The sequence below is a fragment of the Drosophila bipectinata genome, chromosome 2L, assembly GCF_030179905.1.
Source record: "Drosophila bipectinata strain 14024-0381.07 chromosome 2L, DbipHiC1v2, whole genome shotgun sequence".
Classification (NCBI taxonomy): domain Eukaryota; kingdom Metazoa; phylum Arthropoda; class Insecta; order Diptera; family Drosophilidae; genus Drosophila; species Drosophila bipectinata.
Window position 1 is genome coordinate 10,120,536 of NC_091736.1, and position 23,686 is coordinate 10,144,221.

At 43.7% G+C, this 23,686-nt stretch overlaps 1 protein-coding gene across 3 annotated transcripts in view; it reads left to right on the plus strand.

The window, feature by feature from the left end:
* Dyrk2 (Dual-specificity tyrosine phosphorylation-regulated kinase 2) overlaps nucleotides 1-21,240 on the plus strand; it is a 31,647-nt gene extending 10,407 nt beyond the window's left edge. For 2 of the 3 annotated variants that reach the window (XM_070277304.1, XM_017243480.3), the window contains 7 exons: nucleotides 9,466-9,672; nucleotides 10,076-10,445; nucleotides 10,960-11,132; nucleotides 11,189-11,466; nucleotides 16,931-17,069; nucleotides 17,126-17,297; nucleotides 18,705-21,240. In XM_070277304.1, the coding sequence (XP_070133405.1) occupies nucleotides 9,649-9,672; nucleotides 10,076-10,445; nucleotides 10,960-11,132; nucleotides 11,189-11,466; nucleotides 16,931-17,069; nucleotides 17,126-17,297; nucleotides 18,705-19,702 (2,154 nt within the window). In that variant the 5' untranslated portion in view covers nucleotides 9,466-9,648 and the 3' untranslated portion in view covers nucleotides 19,703-21,240. Of the gene's footprint in view, nucleotides 1-9,465; nucleotides 9,673-9,757; nucleotides 10,011-10,075; nucleotides 10,446-10,959; nucleotides 11,133-11,188; nucleotides 11,467-16,930; nucleotides 17,070-17,125; nucleotides 17,298-18,704 lie in introns of those variants that run through there. The other variant, XM_017243476.3, reaches the window with a different exon arrangement.
* Nucleotides 21,241-23,686: the final 2,446 nt, after the last annotated feature.

Below are 23,686 nucleotides of genomic sequence, written 5' to 3' on the forward strand. Positions count from 1 at the left end.
AAACGGCGACAAGACACATGGATAGTTTAATCGAATTCAGGGGCATATGTTGGTTATAGTTTTATTTTAAAGATAAGTCAGACAGGGTAGATAATTAAAGATGTTGAGATATTGAATTAAAGATATTCATATATTAAGATATTTTAAAGATATGACAGATAAGTCAGCTTGATAGTCTGGTTATTAATCAAGATATAATAACTATAAGGTAGTTCTAGTCATTGAAATATCGTTTCATTTTTAGTCCTTTAACATTCAGTGTTTTAAAGCGTAAAGTGAATTGACAAGCATACTTTTAAATAAATATATATAACCTTTATGGTGTCCAAATAAAATTACTTTTTTTTTTACAATTTTGGTTGCTAGTTTATTTGTGGCATAAAATTATGAATAAAAGTGGAGCAACAAAGCCTGGCTTTAGATTTAGATTTTAATTAAAACTTTGCAGCAGCCTATTACTGAACAAAATATATAAAATAATACAATTTGTTTTATATTCAACACTTTCTGTAGCAAAACTTAAACAGCAAAGACTTTCGAGTTCAAAACAACTAACAACAAAAATTAGAGAGAACATAGAGGAGGCTTGTTTTCTTAGTAGAGAAGGACAAATTCAACCCTAGACACCGTTTAAGGGTTAACAACACATTGGATAGTTGGACAACACTCTTTTACTGCCATTTGGTATGGTTATTGATGGACTACCACGCACTGACTAGAGTTATGAGTCAAAGTCAATAAACCCCTACTATCCTACCCCCTTTGTATCACATTAGTCGGTTAAATAATCTGTATAGTAAACCATCCATTGCCGACGGACGAGTGAAAGTGCCCAATTGCACACTGTACAGTGTACCATCCACGTCGCAGCGTGCAACACTGCGTATGCGTAATATTTGTCATAATCAAAATCTGCGAAAAATCATAGATACAAGGAGAGAAAACTGCTTTCGCAGCTTCGAAAAGCAAATTGCTGGCAATTTATGTGCAGAGACTAACGGGTTGTTATTATTACTTACGCATTTATTGGTGCATGAAAATGTAAATGGCGACAAGATCACGATAGGTGTTTATAGTAGTAGTTACAAAAAAATAAAAAAAAAAAGCCAGCCAGCAAACACTGGATGGAAAAAATAGTAAACAACCGACAACCAAGTTTGGTCAGCAAAGAAGCGACAACGAACTCAAGTGCATTAACCTTAACAATCTTTAGCCACTTAAGTGCACCGTGTGGCATGCGTTTGGCGACAACAACAAAAACAACAACAGCATCTGAGGAGGTTGCAACAACAAGTTGTTAGCCGCTGGACCATGATCTTCAAAAACCTGCAATCGAAGAGTGCCAGTGCCAGTACGAGTGCAGCCATGTGAAAGAAGCAAAAAAAGCTTCCAGAGCCAGTTTAGCGAGTTTTCGACTCCAACTTAGAGTCGGCTCAAATCAGTGGAGTTTATTTTCTTATTTTTTTTAAGCCCCGGCTGGCAAGGGAGGCTCTCAGAGGCTCTCCACAACAATTAGTAAAACTTTAGTTGATTTTAAGCCATGGAAGAGGTTTTCCCTCCGAGTGCTGTCCTCCTAATGAACTCCAAGTTTTGGATATATTTTCCAGCTTTCTTAAAATTTTCTTTGGAAATTAATGAAATGTTAGGCCACAAACCACATGTACTACCAATATAGACCATCTCTTTTGATGGAAAACCCCTCTAGCTTGCGTCTATAATTTAAATTTTAAATGCTCCATTAGAAAAGTCTTGACAGACCTTGACTTTTCGACTCTGAATGGATATCTGGTCGGAATCTTTTGTGGCTTTTCTCAATTCATACGCAGGCAGACAGACTGCCACTTTCCGGGGACCTTCGCTCCCAAAGAAAGCCTTTCATATGGAAATTTTCGTGTGACATTTCTTATTTACGAGACTTCCCATATTTCTTTTGTGGCTTTACTCTGTCGGTGGCTGGTGGCTGGCCTTTTGATGATGCTGCACTCGGCGGTGGCTTAAGATGATATATGGACTGAGTGTGCCCTAAACGGTATGAATAGTTTGAATGCATAATGTGTCACTTTAAAGCGTTGTATAACTCCTCTTAGGATGAATAAGAGTGATTTGTTCAAAAAAAAATATGAAAACTCAAGCAAGCTGCGGACGTGTTTTAATTACAACTTTGACATTACTTGTACTTTCGAGAATTGCATGTCTAATTGCTTAGCGCTTCGCGGCTCTTGGTTTTGTGGCTCTTAGTTGCCATGACGATTGGCAATTTCTCATTGTGGCCGAGATGAACGAAATACTGAAACCAAAACTGCAACTGGAACTGTGCAAAGACTATGCTGGCCTAAGCGAGTGAATGGATTTGTTACAGCCTTGGCTAGCATAAACTACAGCTTTGCCTTTTCAAATTGCAATACAACCAAGATTTAAGCCAGACTTTGAGGTTGGTCATCGGAATCGGAATCGTTATCGTCATCGCTCGCTAGCCACATGCCAGGTACTGGTTATGCAACAGAAACAGCAATCGCTATAGCCGCAGCTGAGTTCAAGATATTGGCACGGGCTTGACTCGCCCCAAACTGGGTCAAGTTTTTAATGATTCTCATCTCGCACGAAAAGTAAACAAAGAAATTCGCTTGTTCTGCTGGCTAGCCTAGCAGGCTCCAAACGGTCCACATTTGAATAAAATTTGGCCGTAAAAGCTCACATTTTAATGGCCCGAACCGAACTAAAAGAAAAGTGATGTGGGACAATGGATTGCAGTGAGCCCCGAAATAAAATCCCCTAAGAGCGCTTTTATTTTCCTGTCCCTGAATGCCTTGAACACTTGGGCCTGAAGGGCGCCATAAAGTACACTCTTTAATAGTTTTCGCAAAAGAACTTGGCTCAGGTGCATTTTCCAGCTCGACAAGCCCACCACCCACCTCCCAACCACTTTGGAGAGCTCTGCAATCTTGGCACGTAATCGATGCCTTTGAAGCCCAACTTGATGTGTCTTGGAGCTCTTTGATGTAAGATCCAAACTAGTTTCCGCCGCTAATTATAGTGCCTCTCTGCGACAGTTCAGTGAACCTCTAATTTTGGCATTAAAGCCAGATGCCGGCCCATCGGTTGTTGTTTGTCATCCGACAACTATGTGTCTTATTTTCGAAAAAATAATAAACCAAAACTGAGAGACAAACTGTGAAAATTAGCAATAAACCTGGCCAATTGATGTGTTTATTGGTCGGCCAATAAAAATATAGAAGAAAACTGGTTCATTGCTATGGAAATCTATATACTATACCTCATTCCCAAACATCATCAGACCTATGATGGTAATCATGATTCTTGATGGAAGATCTCCTACTCCGTCCACTTGATAATTTTATTGGATAGCTTTTGCGCAAGTCTCTAATTAGTTTTATATTTAAATTCAAAGCATTCTTCCATCGCTTTGTCGGCCGGCTGGTGGCTCTTTCGTTTTCACATGTCAAGTGGGAGAACTGTGACCCAATTTCGGCAACCATTCTCATGACTTTCCACCGCCCCGCGCTTAAACGTTCCAAAAACAACAAAAAACAGTAGACAAAAACGATTTTTTGGGTTAAAAATAGGACCGTGGCTCGTCCCACAATTTCCCAATCAATTTTCAAGGCAATGTCTGGGTCTTCGTCCCCGTCGAGGGGGGTCTCCCATGGAATCGAAAGCAATTTCTCTTTGACGCCTAATTGTCAAAAAACTGACAAACAGCCGTCAGTCAATCAAATGGCAATTGTTTCTCTGTTGTGGTTTAGTTTTTTCCAGAGTTTGTTTTTTGTTTATTTCTCTGGTTTTTGGTTTTCAAACAGAGTTGTAATTGAAAGAACGATATGGTAGCAATAGGTTTATAGCTTTATAGGCTGGTAAGTCGAGACGACCACAGAGGCAAGTGTAAGAGTTGAGATGGTTAGTCATGAGGTATTAAATGACTTACGGGTATTAAATGGCCCATCTACTAATATGATTTTTATTTTCTTAATACAAGTATTTTCCCTCTGTCTGGTCCCGCCTTGTAGAAACCATGTTATGCTTAATTGTGTGTCGCTCTCCTCTAATAATTGCTTCAATTACTTTTATATTATTAAATGTTAAAATGCTTTTTGTGCTGTTCGCTTCTTTCACAATTTATGGACGAGTGCTGCTTTCCTCTCCATCACCATCTCGATCTCATCATAATCATCGTCATGGCAGTAGCCACATCAATTCATTACGGCTTGGTTGGCTTGGATGGGTCTGGCTCTGGGAGGAGAGTGGGGCCTGGGCCATGAAAACTCTCGTCTCGCTTTGGTAAAGTGTGCTCATGTTCATTAACGCCAAAGTTGAGGCAATTGTCGCGCAAGTCGTCAACGTCGCTCAGTGTTTTCCTGCCCATCTCCCTTCTCCTCTACTGCTGGTGTCTCTGTTGTAATCTGAGCATGGTGAACTGCCTCCCCCAGTCTACCTCCCCGGCTAGCCAGCAATTGCTCGAGAGTATTTCATGGCTGATTGTAACGCCCATCGCCCGCCCCCAAGGCACACACTGGCTTTCGGTCGTGGTTTGCTTTGGTTTTGTCAGCTGTCAGCAGATTTTTTTTTGCCCGCTTTCTGTATGGAAAGTGTGACATTTTGATTAGTTCATATGCCGTTCGTGTATATACCAACATTGGGCTTTTTGAGATTGAACTTGAGGCTTTGGCTCTGGCGAGTTAATGAACGCCAAGGTTGCGGATAGACCATTAACCGAGAATTGAATAAGTGGCCAAGATTTTTGGGCGTCGCTGACGTACTTTAATTAAGAGGTTTTTTTGTGATAAGAAGGGTGATGGACTTGGAAGTCTAGAGACCATCAATCAAAGTCGATTGGTCCCCAATTTCCACACAATTTCCCCCTCTTTTAAAACAAATAATCCCCCGTGGCTAATTTCGATGGAGATTGTAACAGTTTCAGTTCGCTTCCTGCATTTTCCATCTCCAACCCAACGTCGACAGACCTATTAACCAAAATCTGCAATCCGCTCGCAGCTGTTGTTGACTGCATCCGAGAGATACGAATACAAATACTTGGATGTTTATTACTCAATCTGGAATTACATTCGAATGCCAAGACTTCCGCGACGAGCTACGAAAATCAACATGAAATGTATCTTTATTTCTATGGCAGTTGCAGTGCTTTGTGATTCAGTTTTCATTTTTATTTTACTGCCCATTTGCATTTGTGGGTTTGGAGAAATGCAGTCAACTGTCAAATGAGCAGGCCGGTAGAAATGGAGGAAAACACACGGCTAATTGTCATTTTCCGACAACAAAAGCGACAACTCCACGCCACTCCACTCGAATCCACTCCAATCCACTCCACTTAGTTCCACCCAAAACGGGCAGTTGGCACTTTCAGTGATTGCGCGATTCGAATCATGGCCCGTTGTGTTTGGTTTTTGTTCAATACGGTGGGGTTCAATAAGGCATAATGCTGCTCCCCTGCTGGAAAAAACACGGCCAATAAAATCCGTTAGCCCCGCTGCACTTGTTATGGCGCCCAGCCCCCCAAATACCTTCCATTGTCTTTGTGCAACCTGAAGCGATGCCAAAACATTCGATGGCCGCTCAAGAGTGTTTTTAGAACGGAAGTTATTAAAATGGTTATTGTTTTGTCCCTATCCCTAAGCCAGAGGTTACGGCTGGGGAGCTTTTTCCCATTTAAATGGTGCATTGACCAGCACAGTGGGGGGCACTAGGGGGCTCTAGACCACAGCTTTTCTATAGGTACTTGGTAGTTGCGGTATTAGGGTTTATATGTCAGCCGCACACCTAGCCACCTCGGCGTTGTGACATCTGTTGTATGGTTTTAAAAACTGAGAGGGTTCTTGTGGCATGGAATGAATACTTTACTTCCATATAGTAGTACCTTTTCTACAAAAATCTCATTTTAAGTAAACACTTCCCATTAAGCTTCAATTAATATTAAGCAGCATTGTGGGGATTATTTTCAAACACCAGTCGGCCTTGGCCAACCCGAGCATGCCACACCGAACTTTATGGAACTGACCTCTCGGTGGTTCCCCTCTAGTGACCCACCAGCCAGCCCGTCGACTACTTCCGGTCCCCAGGTCGGAATCTATATGGGATTTGTTGACAGTTTACGCCCTGAGGTCATTACTTTGGGCGGGGGTTAGTGGGTCAATGGTTTATGAGGCCGTGCATCTATGTAGTTGGCTAACCGAATTAGGTGGCATGCAACTTGTGGCCTGCTTTCGCGCACCAAAATAATCGCAATAATGGAAGCTAAATGAAATACACTTATGTTTCATGTCTGGGCCAAATAAAATGAACAAAATGCCAGTGGCATGTCGCCTAGCCAGCCCAGCTGGGACCGGCGCCCATTTCGCATACATTTTCTATTTTCGTGGGCTAGCTGCTTTCTGGGCCACGCGAGGTAATAGTTAACCGAAAATCCGCCGGTTGACAAATGATGCTTTATTTTCCTGTTGCTGAACCATATAATTAAATGGAGTAGAGCCCATTGGGGTCACGTGTGGAATCGAAGTTGCCATTCCTAATTTCTTGAAAAATTCAATCCAAACATGCACTCTTTTATATAAACTTTTTATTTAAAGATCGATTCATGGGAAGCAAAGATCAAAGGCCTCTAATGTGTTCTTCGACCCGAAAACTTCAAAGTGTCAGAAATTTTTGGCAGTTTTGGGTTGAAGACAAACAAATCAATAAAATCTGATTGAACAATGGCTGTAAGTCAATAAAATAAAAAGCCCTAGACGTGACATGATCCGATCATAATCGAGGAATATGTGTAATGTAGGATTTCTGATTTATATTCATAAGCGGACACTTGAGGCGTCAAGACTCGAAGCCAAAGAGAACATTTCAATAAATCATACAAGACAATGAGTTGAATTGCCCAACACGATTCTGGACAGCCTATTGACACGTTAAGGCCGTTCAGGTCTCTATGAGAATCTCTGGAATTTAACAGAGACTGTCCAAACTTGGAGTCTTCTTCTGGCCACCAAATGGCAGCACTCCTCTGGCTTGGCCTGACATTTTGCAACTGCTATCGAAGGTTGGCTCAGTGCCTCACTGGAAGGAAGATCTGTTGAGTCAACATTTCGGGTATGAATCTCGCCCAAAACTGATTGCAAGTGTCAAAAGTCAACAACCAAATGTCACGTTTTGTTGTTTGTGTTTATGTTTGTTTGTCTCGGTGCCGAAAAGAGAAGCACAATTGACATTTATTAAACATAAAACAATCAAATCAAGAAAGCCTGCTCGACTGCCCAAAAAGCGACATGCACTCGATAAGTGCAGGAGCAAGTCTGGCGACTCTGTTCGGCTCTTTTGATTGAAACAATTTTCCCGCACTTGTCACAATACTCGGCCATAATAAATTGACAAATTATTCTCATAAATTTCTCGACACTTTTATTGCCGCCAAAGTTGATTGTTAATTTCGGAGACAGCCAGCTTAGTGCAACTCAATTACTTTGAGTGGCCAATCTTCCTCTCGTCCGAAACTAATGGCTTAATATTTTGTTTTAAATTAAACTTTTATGGTGCTCATGGTGCTCATCAAAGGCGAAATTATCTGCCCGGACCCGAAATTGGATTATGCAATGGCATCAGGGTTAAGCGGGGGTTAACTTTCATTTTATATAGTCCCTGGTCTCTAGACTCTAGAGATACAACCCCGTCTTGGCGGAATCGTTTCATCCGTTCATGATCAATATGAAGTGCGACATGATACCGATCTGTTGTTTGGAGGTTTCTCAAATCAAAGCCCGATTTGGCTTCTCAATGCCACCTCGACCCAGACATCGTCTTCGCCAAAAACACAGCCTTGGCTCTGACAGGCGAGTCTCAGTGTCACTACAAATAGAAATTGCAGATACACTAGGTGGGTGTCAATGTAGCAATGACAAACGATCCCCAATGAACTTGGGGTTTCTTTACTGAAAATCACTGAAAATATCAATAAATGGTTCGATTGCCAAGGCGTGTAATTGTTGGAATTGCTTACAATTGACGGTCGATCGCTAGAGTTTCAATTGATTTGTCATTTAAATCGGTGAGAACAATGCTTTCTGGACGGACTTATGGCCGTCAGCGGCGACACCTTTTCAATGGTCTTTGGTCCAACCTTGCCGCGAGCTTAGGTCCGAGCTACGAGGTGGGTTCAAAAAACTTTCGCTTATCAAATGTGAAACTCGGCCTGTCTGCTGCTGGGTCTCGGAGTCACTTTCCGTGGCTTTCTACCCGAATTGCGAAACTGAAGTAGATGGAAAATGGCAACCCGAAAAGTGCATTTAATGACAGACAGCCTGACTCGCCGACTCGCCGACTGGCTGACTGGCTGGCTGAGTAAGCTGTTGGCCCGAGACCCCTCCGATCAGTTATTCCACCAAGAAAGGCAGAGTTCAGTCGAGAGCTAACGACCCAAACAAGCAGACAACAGCGAAACACTCCATGATATATGGCGAGGCTCAGGAAAATCCTCAAGCTTCACTCCCACTGCCGGGACTCCCCACCAGAGCAACTGTCACTTTGATGAAGAAACGAATGCTGTAAATTATAGTTTTATGACAGAAAAGTTTTAAAAGCCAATAAATTTTGACTGAGAGTCGCGACAGCCAAGTTAAAGAAAATAATAGTAGAGAAGAAAATGGTTAAGTTAAGTAGGAAATAGACAAGTGGTTACAGCTGTCTAGGGTGCCTTGAAATTTTCGGTAACCTGCTTGCAGTAGAAGTGGCTTTAACCACCCAGTCTATACCAATGAGAACATGTTTATTTCGATAAACTGTCGAATATCTATTTATGAGAAAAAGGGGATGAAAGGGGTGCCTGGGCCTGAGCCTGCCGGAAAGGGTTAGGATTATTATGGCCAAGTAGAGTGCACAAGTCAGCGCCAGAAAAAAAAAGGCTAATAATTGGCCATGACTTTGGTTTCCAACTTTTATGCTTGTCAGCCAAAAAGGCCGTTGCAGTTACTGCCCGGAATCGAGTGGGCTGGGTTTTCCGGTTGCCGCTTTTCGGGGGTTCTTTACGACCCTTACGACTCGTAGAGAAAATATGAATAAAGTTTTTTGGGGGCCTTTGATGAGACCGCTGGGCTTGTCGTCGCCCTCCGCCCGGCCTGACAATGAAAACTGCTAACTGTCGCTGACGGACTGACGGTTGGCTCAGTTAGTTATGGCCTGGGCCCCGATATATAATAGAATGGTGGAGTTCCCCTTTATTTATGGTGTGCACTTGGAATGCGCAATGCCCGCTGCTGCTGCTGCTGATTCGAACTGTATTATTTACGATTATTATATTTCTTTGACTTTGTTTTACTTTGTGGCTCTGACTTGGGGCGTTAGTTACCTACCTACCGCTTGAAGGGTTAAAAGTCAAGGGTTTAAAGACGCCAACACTTTTCATGTATTCTTACCTTTGTTTTGTTTTTTTTTTTTTAAACTCTTTTGCAGTTGGCCCCAACAACCAAAACAAATGCAAATGTGCGCTCCAAAGACATATTACCCTGAAAGTTATCAATAATTTTTGCGGCCCGAAGAGGAAATACCACTCAGCTCAGGGTGACAGGACTTTAGTTCTTCGAGGATTCATTTTCCTTCTTTGGATAAGACCATCAGGACAGTGAAGCCGACACGATGTTGGATCGATGTGAAATGCCGGTAAGTCAAGGGTCGATACAAAACCCAAGTAAGCTTTAGGAAAACTACACAAGTTGGCTTGCCTTTTGATTTGAAATCAATTCAAGACCTCTATCCTTTCAAATTGAAATACAATTTTAAAATAGAAAGACATTTATATTTTTCGTAAAAGAAAAAATACCTAGTTGAAGAGGAACCACTGTTAAAAGACTATAATATTTGAAGAGCAAGTTTATTTCTCAAAAATGAAATGGAAAAAGATTCCAAAGCATTTCTCCCGCAAGAAACTCAGCCGTAAACTGCGCTACTTCTTGCGAACCAAATACTGGGGCTGCAAGCGTAGCCCCGACGGCCCCAGAGTATGCAACAATTTCCCTCACCGGCCAGTTGGAAACCCAATTAACATCTCGACTTTGCATTTCAGATTCAGCTGGACAACGACAAGCTGCGCCGGGATGCTCGCCTCTCGGGCTCTCGACTGGATTTGCCACAGCTCTGCAATGGCTCCAGGCGCCTCGACGGACACAACAATCATGTGGCCGTCAACGAGACCTCGTCCAATGGCACGTCCCTGAACGTCAACGGCAACGGCAACCCCAACAGCGGTCACAACAACAACAACAACAACAACATCGGGTCTCCAGTCTCCTCATCGACCACCAACAGTAGCAGCAATGGGGGCAACGAGCGGGGCTCCTCCACAAAGTCCAACAGCAGCAGTGGCAGCTCCGGCAACTCGGCCAGCAGCACGGGCAGTGCTGAGCTAAAATGCAACACCCCCATGACGCCATCTGGTAAGTGGAGTTAACCCTAGGATGCAGTTAAAGTGATTAGAAACTAAAAGGGTTAAGATATTAGAAGATAGAGTAGGATATATCTTCTCCCTCTAATACCATAGGATAGTTGCTAATAGCATCTTTTATTTCAATTCCAACCTTAGAGGGTTAAGGTCCCAACCATGGGATTGAGAGGCGATGCTTTGTGCGTTTTTGGTTTGCCTCGCTGCAGTCCAATGCCAATTAGTTGGCCACATCCTCCAGGCATTCGGCGCCACTCTCCATCATCCCTCAGCTTCTAATTAATTTTATATAAAATGTTGAAACGAAATGGCATTGAGGTCAGGGTCAATAGGTTTTCAGAGTGCCAGTTGCCACATGGGGGAATTTTGAATTACCTCTTAGTTAGTTCAGAACTGGAAGGGTTTGTTTTAATTGGAAGAGCTTTTAGATTAAGGCAGTAGTCACTTATTTAAAAGATTATTTCATAATTCTAATCTATATATATTTTTCTAATCTATTCTTACCTTAGAACTCGTGAAAAAATTCCGTAACTACCTAACAGACTTGGAGTTCGAGGAGCTGAAGGTCTACAAGGAGGTCTGGTACTTTGGCCAGCATGCCAGCAAGAACTACAACAAACCCGCCCCCACAGCCAATACCACAAACCTGGGCTATGACGATGATAATGGCAACTACAAGATCGTAAATACTAAAATCCTCTAAAAAGAAGTATATATTCTAAATAAAAACCCTTTCAGATCGAGCACGATCATATAGCCTTTCGGTATGAGATTCTGGAGGTGATTGGCAAAGGCAGCTTCGGCCAGGTGATCCGGGCCCTGGACCACAAGACCAACACCCATGTGGCCATCAAGATAATCCGGAACAAGAAGCGCTTTCTCAACCAGGCCGTCGAGGAGCTGAATATCCTGGACGAGCTGCGGGACAAGGATGCGGATGGATCTCACAACGTCATACATATGCTGGACTATGCCTTTTTCCGCAAGCACTTGTGCATCACCTTTGAGCTGATGAGGTGAGTAACTCCCCATAGTCCTTGTGACGTCAATAGTGGAGCATTTTATGGCCGACTTGTTTGGGAAAATGGCGGGGAAGGTGGAGCCAACTGTTACCGTCTTCAATTAAAAGCGCGTATAACTCGCATTTCTATTAACATTCTGCCAATTATTCTGCCGGCAAACTTTAGTTGCGTGCCAGTTGTCCATAAAATTTTGGCCAAAATTAATTTCCATGTTCCAAGTACCTAGCACGCATTGCGATGTGGAAACTTGGCCCGCAACTATGTGCGTTTTCCGATTTCATCGGAGGGTGTGAGCTGGGTATCATATGTCTTTGGTTTTGTGATTTCATAAGCCCATAAATCGGGTCTGGCTAACAAAATGCCTTTAAGTGGTTTCTATAATTCCACCTATTAGTTTTTATTTGCCAGTTATCCTGGGAAATGTTATAAATTTGTATTTAATTCCTGGCTCAGCTTGAAAAGCGCAAATAGACTGACAGACTATCGAAATCAACAACGAACCGCAAACGCCGCTTGGCCATCAATTTCAATTTAAATGTTGAATGTTGTGTGGCCTAGTGGCAGGCTTGGCTAAATGCATTGCCACGCCCACATTGCTCATACCAGCCAGACCAGCCAGGGAGTACCTGTTGTCTAGGTGTGTAAGCGGAAATCTAATTGATTGGCAGAAGGGAGAATCAGTTGCCTGCCCCTGGCCATCGCAGGTGTTGATGTTTCAGGAGGGAGGCCGAGACCTGACTGCATATGTCAAAGTTTAGACAGCAGGCAACGCAAATATGGTAAAAATAAATCCCAAAGAAGTACACGGGCGGCACGCGATGCACCGGCGTGCCAAACTTGAAGAAAGCGAACGCCGAAGGTCGAAGGCGGTCTTCTACCCACCAGCCCGTCTTCAACAGCAGTGAGCCTGACATTTCCGACTAATTTGTCTTAATTGCAGAGGAAGCCTAAGAAGCGTAGTACATTTTTGCGAGTTGACATTTTTGAGCACTGATTTCGGGCTTCTAAAATTCAAATGGGTTAGTGGCACGCCACCAGAGGAGGCCTGCTTTTCCGCCTCCTTCCGGATTCTGATTTCCAGACAAACAAATTGAAGGGCTTAGTGGCCCCAACTGGAGCAGATACCCAAAGTTAATTAATTATTTACTCTGCGACTAATTAGCCGCAAAATTGTTTTCCGTTTCTGTTGCTTGGAGTGCTTGGAGCGCACTTAGTGTTTTTTTGTTTCCCTGAAGAAGTAGTTTTTCCTGCAGCGGGAAAAGTTTCGCCCCTGGAAGTGACCAGGGGGAGGGAAAGGGTGACAACAACCGCATTGACAACTCGGCGGCAAGTTTTTAAAGTTTGTTGTGAACCAGTAAACAAATTGTGGGGCAAGTTTATGTAATTAAATCTACGTGCACGCAATTTAATTTTCATGGAAAGAGTGCGCCACGCCGAACCAGAGAGATGTAGATTTAATTTTCTTGATAGGATTAGCGAGTTATAGACCATGGAAATGGGTTGCAGGATATAACCTAATACCTTTAGGTTTAATGAGAAACTGTGTGCTGTTGGGACAGCCACAATCTGATTAGCTAATTAGCAAACTGACCTCAGAACCCACCACCAATATGAAACCTAATCCTAGTCTCCAAAGTGACACACTTATTACACCTCGCACAACAGCCGGCCGTCCCATTCAAGGACTACATTCCGCAAAAAGGTCGGAGATGGGCGGAACTAAATTGACGCCAAGTGACACATTTTCGCACACCCCCACACATGGTGGATGGCTCTCCACATTCGACCCTGGCAGGTGGCTGTTTCTTGGTCTTGTTTTAGCATTATGAGCCACATAATTCACAGCGACGGCGACAAAATGGTAGCTGCCAAAGTGCCATAGACAGCCACCCGAGGGCGTATGCGGCATATTGTGGCCCATTGGCGATGACGCTGCTCCTTTCTGGCCAACGAGCAGGCTCCCTGCTATCCATCTGCGGGTGTGTTGTGTGCGTCTGCCAGTGCCAGCCTGCCAGTGCCAGAGCCAAGCACATAAATTTCAGCTTAATGCCGCCCCGGAGGGCAACACAGGCGAATTATTCGCCTACCCCCCCAGTCCGCCTAGTCCGCCTCTCCAATGTCACCACTGTCTTCTGACCTAGTACATCCCCTACAGCCGCGACTTTTGGCTCAGCAATATGTCATGATTTAATTTCAATTTTTATGGCCCATAACGAGATCAAGTTGGCGATAATCGCTGCGGAATTAATTTTTAAATTTAACGAGATGCCATGAGATGATGGAGAAGCATTTAAGAATTATTTCTAATAAAAGAGAGCTCGTTATTCTTTATTATTATTAATAAAATATATGAGCTATTAATGACCCACAAACTCAATTGCTTGCTGTCAGCGGCCATGTAATTGACTATTCCTGACATGTCCTTCGACAGCCGGGGAGTGCTCCGAGTATTTGACAGGATGTCGCCAGCATTCCGTCCATTTTTCTCTCATATGTGAGAGGCAAAGGAATTATTTTTAATTAAAGTGCAACATGCAGAGTGCTCTGGTGCGTGCCCACTGGGCGTGGTCATGCAAATGAGCAAAGCCGTGTCCTGCAAGTTTGTTTTATTTTTTTTTGTAATTAATTTCCGCAGCCAGAGCGTGTAAACTGCAGTTAGGGGGCCGGCGGCAAGGACGAAGAGTTAGGGATTGAGTTGCCAGGAGAATAAACAGTCGAGTGTCTGTGTCAGCTGCTCGGCTGATGTTCTGCTGATGTTGATGTAGGTTATTATTATGCCGTGCCATGGCACAGTAATTACTGCTAATTGACATTTCCCGAGCATTAAGTTTGTTTTCTCCTGGGCGTGGTGAGGGGGAGGATGAAAGCCAGTTGACATGGCCAAGGCCAAGTCATTTATCATCTGCGAAAAGGTGATGTCCCCCTCGCTTTCTGAAGCTTAACCAGCAAAAGTATATGTATTTTTTGGCATTTTTGTGATTATTTTCGGTACTGGTGGTGGGTAGTAGGCCCGCCGACTAATTAAAATGCCACACAACGAATGGCAGCGAGAGATATTCTGTTGGAATATTGCGGGCCGACCTTGAGCTCGAGTCCTGGCAACCAAGGTCCCCAATGTCCCAGCCGGGGACAGCATCATTTATTCAAAGGCAGCTCTTTGGTTAAGCGGCTTAACGTTGAATATTTATGGATGTTTAAGGGGAAATTAACTGGGGATAATGCTAAATAGAAATCTGCTTTCGCAGAGGAGCATTAATATTTAATCGAGTTACCTACCCGATCGATAGCTGGAGGACGAAATTAATTCCTCCTCCCGATTTGCTTTGCAAATTCAGACAACACACAGGTAGTCACTCTCATGTCAATCTCATGCCAGGCAGTCGGGAAACCAATTTCAAATTTATGCTGAAAGTCGAGCGAAAGCCCCGAAAAAGTTGGCTCTGCCATCCCGCTCAGGAAAGTGGCACACTTCCCTGCCCGAAGACAAGTATATTTTTTAGAGTTTGGTGGCCAATCAGAGGGTATCAGAGCTTGAATAAATTATTCTATATTTAGAATAACTAGCCTGACTGTCCTAAGGTCCATCTGATTAGGCCAGACCTTCAAAGCTATCTGTGTGTTTATTGTTTACTGGGGGCGTTGTTTGTTATTTGTTTTCCCAGCTTTTTGTTTATTTCACTTTCACCCGGCGCGGCACTGTCTCGTTTCGGCATTTCTTTGCTCCATTTGTGGGCTAAATGCAGGCATTAGTGGCTCGTTACAGTTGCATGTTGCTTTGCAACGCAGGGGCGCAGGGGCGAATCAATCAAATTACCAGAGGAATTTTTGGCACAAAAAATGGCTAAACAGGAAAACTGAAAACGGAAATCGGAAAACGGAAAAAAAGACGCCTCAGTTGTTCCTCGGGCGGAGGCAAACTATTTTCAAGTTCACGGACTTGTGACATTGACTGTGTGGCATGTCATAATGCAGTTATAACAGACAGGCTTGACAGCATATATAGCCGACTTGGCGTAAGGATCTGCCTGCCAGGAGGATGCATGTATTGTCCCGATTCGCCGATTGAAATTATGACATTTTGATGATTTTCTTATTGGTTTGTTATAGACTCGTCTGCCATCCGTTTCGGGTGGCCATAAAATCAATAGCCGTCGGATTCTTTAAGCCTCGCAGACTTAAAGGTCTGCCAGGGGTCGCTGCAATGCGAAAGTTTTCAAATTAAAAGCCTCCTGACCTTTGCGGCGGGGAGGTGCCTGCCTCCGGCCAGGCCAGAGTGTTGCTCTGCAATTTGACAGTCATCCATGCCATTATGCGGCTTTGTGGCCTTGCCACTCTGCTTAACGCGCTTCTGGGCGCTCTTAGCAGCTCGGATTGGGGTTTTTAGCGAGCTGACATAAATTTAAATTGGATTACGGCTTGAACAAGTTGTAAAACATGGCTAGAAACGATTACTGGGCTTTAAGAGCTCTAGCCTTCAGCCCACACGACGTCCTTTCATGTCAGCAGCAGATATTGCTTTCAGTAATCTACAGCTCCCTCATACTCAGACGAGTAATAAACGAGTATGTAGGTCAAACATGTCACTCAGTTATTGATAGAATCCTCATATCGAAGGAAGCTCCAATATATTCGGATCAGCGAGAGGAAATCTCGGGAGGAGAGATTGAAAGACTAATATCCTGGTCCCCGGGGCTGGCCAGGAAAGGCCATCAGTCATCTGGCAACCACCATTGACCAAACTTTTGTCTCGATAATAAATCATAGAGAGTGAGTATATTAAGAGTTTGGGTCTTTGTTTAGTGGTTGCATTGACATTGAGGGAGCTAGAGATAGAGGTAGAGATGGAGCTCCTTCGTTATCAGTTAATTAATCGCCGGCAATCGCCAAACTGCGAATGCAAAACACGGTACAAAAATGGCAATGTAAACAAAAACAGCCAAGGGGTTGACAAACAGGCGACATTATGGCCACCCAGGGAGGTGGGTGGCACAGTGGTGCAGGGTATAGGCTATCAAATAAATAGTTTTTTCAAATAAACCACAACTAATAGACAAGAGTATCTTTTAGTTTTTATATCAATTATATCTTTTATAAGTCTTCTTTAAATATCTTGTAAAATCTCTTCCTTCGTCCCACTGTCGAGAACTATCATTTGGCAGCTCTTTTCTGCTCGATTTGCCACCATTTCAGCTTGTCTGCCGACTGCTCCGACATTGTCGATATTGTTGCTGACGAACGTTATCTAGTAAGCCCAAATTTGGGCCCGACATGCAATGGGAATTAATTCAATGCATGTTACTACTGCGACTCCTTGTTCTGTTCTCCGTTTTTTTGCGACAGTGTGTCTCTTGTTTTGTTAGCTTTTTGGGTGGGGATTTTGGATGGGCCGCTGACTCATGTTAGTCACACTTGAAACGACTCCACTAACACGCCCCTCCTGTCTTCTTCTCACTTGCAGCCTGAACCTGTACGAGCTGATAAAAAAGAACAACTACAATGGGTTCAGCATGAGTCTCATCCGGCGCTTCTGCAACTCGATTGTGAAGTGCCTGCGTCTGCTCTACAAGGAAAACATCATTCACTGTGATCTCAAGCCAGTAAGTGCAGTGCCCTCTCTCTTTAAATAATGGTAGTTATAGTGTTTAAATTTCAGGAAAATATCTTGCTCAAACAGCGAGGCAGCAGCTCGATCAAAGTCATCGACTTTGGCAGCTCGTGCTACGTGGACCGCAAAATCTATACGTACATCCAGTCGAGGTTCTATCGCTCCCCGGAGGTGATTCTCGGACTACAATACGGCACCGCCATCGACATGTGGAGCTTGGGTGAGTGTCCTTGTTCACTTTTAATTAAAAGCATTCACTCGGTATCCCGGTCCCGAGTGGTCTGGAAAACGTGTATCGGCTGCAATGAAATTTTAAATGTTTGGCCTGCATTTGGCAAGCAATTTATTCCGCACACACGTTTGGCCTCACACACTCGCATATATCCTTCAGAGCCTGATGGAAAGGATTAAATATTAAACACTGTGGAGGGGCGGGACTGTGGGTTTTTGTGAAACACCAGAAGCACTGAGGGAAATTGCAGAGTGGTCTGAATATATATTAGGTTATTCTACCAAGATATATGTATCTTTTAAGCAAAAGTCCCAGCTGTTCTACCTCAATACTGACTCCTAACTTGTTCCTCAATATTACTTCCTTTAACTGATGGCTTTCCACTTTAGCCGAACATAAAAGCCCAGCCGAGTGTAAGAACACGCACTAGGCCAATTAACAGCAACAGGCAACCGGGGCCGAGCCGAGGACCTCCTCCGTCCGACCGAACAATGAGATATCGATGAAGGTGCCGGAGGTGAGGGAGCACTCAACAAGTGCCGCCCCACTCAAAGTTTATGTATACAATAATTCTGCCAGCCCCCGAGCCCAACCTGGCCAGGACCTCCCTGCCGTTCCGCCGGGCACATCCTTTTAGCGCCCATTTCCGACCACAACCACGTCCGGTCAGCAAAAGCAAAGCTAGCAAAGTATCGTGGTCTCCTTCCACAACAAAGGACTCATTAAATGTGCGCACGGACGTGTGGGAGGCACGGCAGGTTCTACTAATAAAGGCCAGCCCAGTTTATTTTTATCCCCTGTCTTGGGCTTCTTCGTGCCGTGGGAGGCTACTTATTTGAGTTACTGTGCAGCGAGCAAACTCTGAGCAGCAGCGGGGCTGGAAATGGGTTACGTGTTGAATGATGTGAGCTCTCGACTCTGTGCCCCTCGGTAGAGTGGCGGCTGTAATAGATATGTGCCGGCTTGATTGCTTCGAGCTTCATTAGGTAAATGAGGTCACAAGGAAAGGTAAACGCCCAGAAACAGGCTAAGTAGACTTGCCGATAGAAGAGATAGAAGTTGTTCAGGGATTACTTGGATATCTAATCTACTATAAACTATTCCATTTACTGCAACTGCCAGAACATGTAATGACTAGCCAGAAATTGTAGAAAATAATTGAAATTGTCAGTCAAAGGAAGGGATTCTGTGTCATCCGCCACTGAGTCAGCACCCATTCCAAAACCATTAGAAAGTGCAGTAGCAAATAAATAATCCAGCAGCCATAGAGGGGGGGCTCTCATGCTGTGGCCGACACAAAGTCAAGGTCAATGCGCCTGTCAGGCTGCCCCGAAAACTACTGCATCGGTCTCGGCCAGAAATCAATACTAATTACGTGTCAACCTCTACTTTCAGGCTGCATCCTTGCCGAGCTCTACACGGGCTTTCCCCTCTTCCCCGGCGAGAACGAGGTGGAGCAGCTGGCCTGCATCATGGAGGTGCTGGGCCTGCCGCCCAAGGTGCTCATCTCGGTGGCCAGGAGGCGCCGTCTCTTCTTCGACTCCCGGGATGCTCCGCGCTGCATCACCAACACCAAGGGCAGGAAGCGAGCGCCGGGCAGCAAGTCGCTGTCCCAGATCCTGCACTGCCAGGACCGCTACTTCATCGACTTCCTGCAGCGCTGTCTCGAGTGGGATCCCGCGGAGCGGATGACGCCGGATGAGGCGGCCCACCACGAGTTTCTGCAGCCCTCCTCCTCCAGTCGCCATCGCAGCTGCCGCATGTCGAACAGCTCCTCCAGCTCCGGCCTGAACAGCGTCTCCCAGAAGTCCTCCTGCTACAATTTCGCGGACATCTCGCCGGGCAGCGGCACTGGCCATGTCGTCGGTGGTGGGCCCGTGGTGGCCTCGATAACCAGCACCACAGCAGTGCACAATGCGGCGATTGCCACCACGACCAAGTCGAGGCAGCAGCAGGCGCAGCTGCAGTCCCAGAGCCACACCCACGGCCACGCCCAGTCGAACGGACACCTGCCGGACATCAAGCTGAGTGCCAGCGACAAGTACAACAGCATGCAGAAGGTGGCGGTGCGCTCGAAGATCACATCCAGCGTCTCGGACCTGGAGTCCGTGCAGCAGTACTCCCTGCAGTACGTCTCCTCGGCGGCTAGGAAGCACCTGAACCGCAGCGGAGTGTCCTCCAAGTACGGCAGCTCGACCCTGGCGCACAACCACCACAACGTGACGCACCACAACGCATCAACGGCCACCATCGCCACCGCCACGCACCACCATCACCACCACGGCGGGGCAGGCGGCGGGCAGCAGCAGCAGTCGTCGTCGGGAGCCACCGTCATGTCGCACTCGCAGTCCACCGGCGATGTCTCCGACAGAGCCATCTTCGGGCGAGCTTGACTCCGGGCAAGGCCCACCAAGCTGGAGCTCAAGAAGTGCAAGCTGGTCAACATGATGGACTTCTGGAGCTAGAAGTGGCGTCCACAGCACTGCGCTGATGTCAAGGAGCGGGCCGGAGCAGAGACGGCGGCGGAGGCGGAGGAGCAGCAGCAAGCGGAGCATGCCAAGAAGGACAGGAAGATGGATGGACAGCAGTAGGCAAAAGGAGGCCTCGCCCACGTTTCTCTCCCCCGCTCACCTAGTTGTGTAGTAATTGTTATATATAAGATATCTAGGATATATATTATAGATGTGTGTGTATTGGTATTTGAATGCGAGCGCATTGCTGTTGACCTCCCACTGGCTCCAGCTCCCGGGAGTCCATGCGTCCAGCCACTGAGTTTTCATCCTTGCAGCACTTTGCAGTATTCTTCAGCTTCAGTTGCCCTGAACTACCTATTTTATTTCGCTACTGCCATAGCCAACGGTATTCGCTTTGTATTCCCCCCCCCCAGAAACCAACCTTTCCCGAAAAGTATTCTCCTCCCTTTAACTACCAAGGTGTTGCAAGTCGTCCTCCACACACTGAACACTGTATTCAGCCTGAACAAACCTTCAAGGATAAATCCCCATAAACGATAAATGATAAATGATAAACGAGATAGGGAAGCCAGCTCAAAGGAACAAGATAACCTAGATGTAGTCTATTAGATATGGCATATACTAAACATAGTTGTAGACAACATTTGTAACGACTCACCCAACGCATCCCCTGACACTCACCACACCCACTCAAAGATATAGGACATATTTATGGGTCTACTGCCCGAAAACTGTAACAATTTCATACAGCTTCCATGTCTTTTGCAACAGTATCAAGGCTGTTATTAGTTACATACGCGAAACCGAAATGTATCTGTATATCTAAACTGTAATTGTACTCGTAAGTTTGTAGGATCTGGAGGTCTGGATTTTGATTGCCAACGTCATACATCACACTAGCGAGCAGAGAGTGAGCCACTCCGAATACATGTCATAATTTAAAGGAAACACATATTCAGCTAACTATAACTCGTATTAGACTATACGGATAAATATGGCCAATATCACAACCGAATAAGAAATAGTGCAGTAAAGCGCCACGTCTATATATCGTATTAGTGGCGGCATCAAAGCAACAAAATAAAATAAATACAGTTTTATTCAAAATAAATTTTGTGTATCGGAACAGAATCGAGTAGGAATCGAGGAACGGCAACAGTTTAGTAGAAACTGGAGCTGAATCTAGACTGGCATTGAACGAAGTTTGTAACCTATAATCCTGTAAGTTTAGATAACACTGTACACAGATTGTAATTTTGCTCATGACTTTTGAATATATGATGAATATATATATATATGTATATCACCTAGGACTACAATACCTAAGCCTATATATACACAGCTGCGATCGTTTAGAGCTTGTTTCGTATTATTTATAGAAGTTTTCTCTGCCACTCGTCGTAATTGTCTCTGATACTTTAGTTTGTGTTTTAATATAAATTTTGACAAAACAAAAACAAATCAAATTGAAAACTTGTTTACAAAGTGTGTTCGAATTTAACGTTTAGTATTAAATTAAAATCAACAAAAAAACAAAACAGAAATGATAAACTTACATATAATTACGAATATACGTATATATCAATTTTAAATTAATGATGCATATTAATTGTATAGATCAAGAAAACATGTAATCAATTACAATTACAAGAATTACAACAAAAAAAGAAATAAAAGAAAAAATTATGTATTCAAGAGAAGGATGTTTTTATTTCTGAACTAAAGGGTTAATGCTTAGATATATGGTTGCATACTTATGGGCTGCTTGGTTAGAGCCTTTATTTACATGCGGTAGGTAGAGCTTGAGTTTTGGGTTGTTGGCCAAAAAAGTGAATTTTTAATAAGCCCCTACGAAAATATCCGTTTCAAGAAAATTATTATTTACTTAAGGAACAAGTTCTTTAAAGAAAATAATAGCTTGCCAATTATTTAAAAATATTTTTGTAATTTCACTTCTATGGACGTTGTAACGTCCTCGAAAAAAAGGTGCTTGCGGTGAGGTGATCTTGTTTTTGTTGGGCTTAAAATATCTAAATCCCAGTGGCGGATTTAAGGAAAAAGGCCCAGTGGGCAAAATTTTTTCAGGGAACATTGAAGGGTATTTTGAAGGGTACAGCCCAGAAAATTTGACAAAAAATCTTTAAAATATTTTGTTCCCAGATTTTGATGCAGATTTATGAAGAATCGATCCACAAATCGTTTAAAGTATTCCGCTCAAGAATCGGATGAATATTTCCTAAGATATGGCCTACGCAGTGGGTCATAGGGGGCTCCCCATGCATTTTGCACATTTTGAAGGGGACAGCCCAGAAAATTTGACAAAAAATCTTTAAAATATTTTGTTCCCAGATTTTGATGCAGATTTATGAAGAATCGATCCACAAATCGTTTAAGGTATTCCGTTCAAGAACCGGATGAATATTTCCTAAGATATGGCCTTCGCAGTGGGTCATATGGGGCTCCCCATGCATTCTGCATATTTTGAAGAGGACAGCCCAGAAAATTTGACAAAAAATCTTAAAAATATTTTGTTCCCAGATTTTGATGCAGATTTATGGACAATCGATCCACAAATCGTTTAAGGTATTCCGTTCAAGAATCGGATGAATATTTCCTAAGATATGGCCTTCGCAGTGGGTCATAGGGGGCTCCCCATGCATTTTGCACATTTTGAAGGGACAGCCCAGAAAATTTGACAAAAAATCTTTAAAATATTTTGTTCCCAGATTTTGATGCAGATTTATGGACAATCGATCCACAAATCGTTTAAAGTATTCCGCTCAAGAATCGGATGAATATTTCCTAAGATAGGGCCTTCGCAGTGGGTCATATGGGGCTCCCCATGCATTTTGCACATTTTGAAGGGGACAGCCCAGAAAATTTGACAAAAAATCTTAAAAATATTTTGTTCCCAGATTTTGATGCAGATTTATGAAGAATCGATCCACAAATCGTTTAAAGTATTCCGCTCAAGAATCGGATCGGAGTGGGCCCCATGCATTTTGCACATTTTGAAGAGGACAGCCCAGAAAATTTGACAAAAAATCTTAAAAATATTTTGTTCCCAGATTTTGATGCAGATTTATGGACAATCGATCCACAAATCGTTTAAGGTATTCCGTTCAAGAATCGGATGAATATTTCCTAAGATATGGCCTTCGCAGTGGGTCATAGGGGGCTCCCCATGCATTTTGCACATTTTGAAAGGGACAGCCCAGAAAATTTGACAAAAAATCTTAAAAATATTTTGTTTCCAGATTTTGATGCAGATTTATGAAGAATCGATCCACAAATCGTTTAAGGTATTCCGTTCAAGAATCGGATGAATATTTCCTAAGATATGGCCTTCGCAGTGGGTCATATGGGGCCTCCCCATGTTACATTTTTTAAAGGTCAAAATAAACAAGAAAGGAAAGCTAACTTCGGGCGGAGCCGAAGTTTATATACCCTTGCAGTTAAAACCGGATATATATCGCAAACATCGGATATAGTTGGCAGATCCTTATGATTACATCATAATAAAACCAATTTACTAAAATACAAAATCTAAAATAAGTCCCAAACTTCTATCTTCAAAAATACGAAAGTTGATATTTCTACCAAGTACCATTTCCGATCGTTCAGTTATATGGCAGCTATAGGATATAGTCGACCGATCCTAATGAAATTTGGTAGGTCGGATCAACTGGCCAATAATAGAATCTGTATTAAGTTTCAGCTTTCTATCTTCAAAAACACGAAAGTTAGGTCATTTCCGATCGTTCAGTTATATGGCAGCTATAAGATATAGTCGGCCGATCCTTATGAAATTTGGCATGTCACAATAATTTGCCAAAAATAGCTCTCATGTCAAATTTGAACTCTCTAACTCTAAAAACACCAAAGTTATACCATTTCCGATCA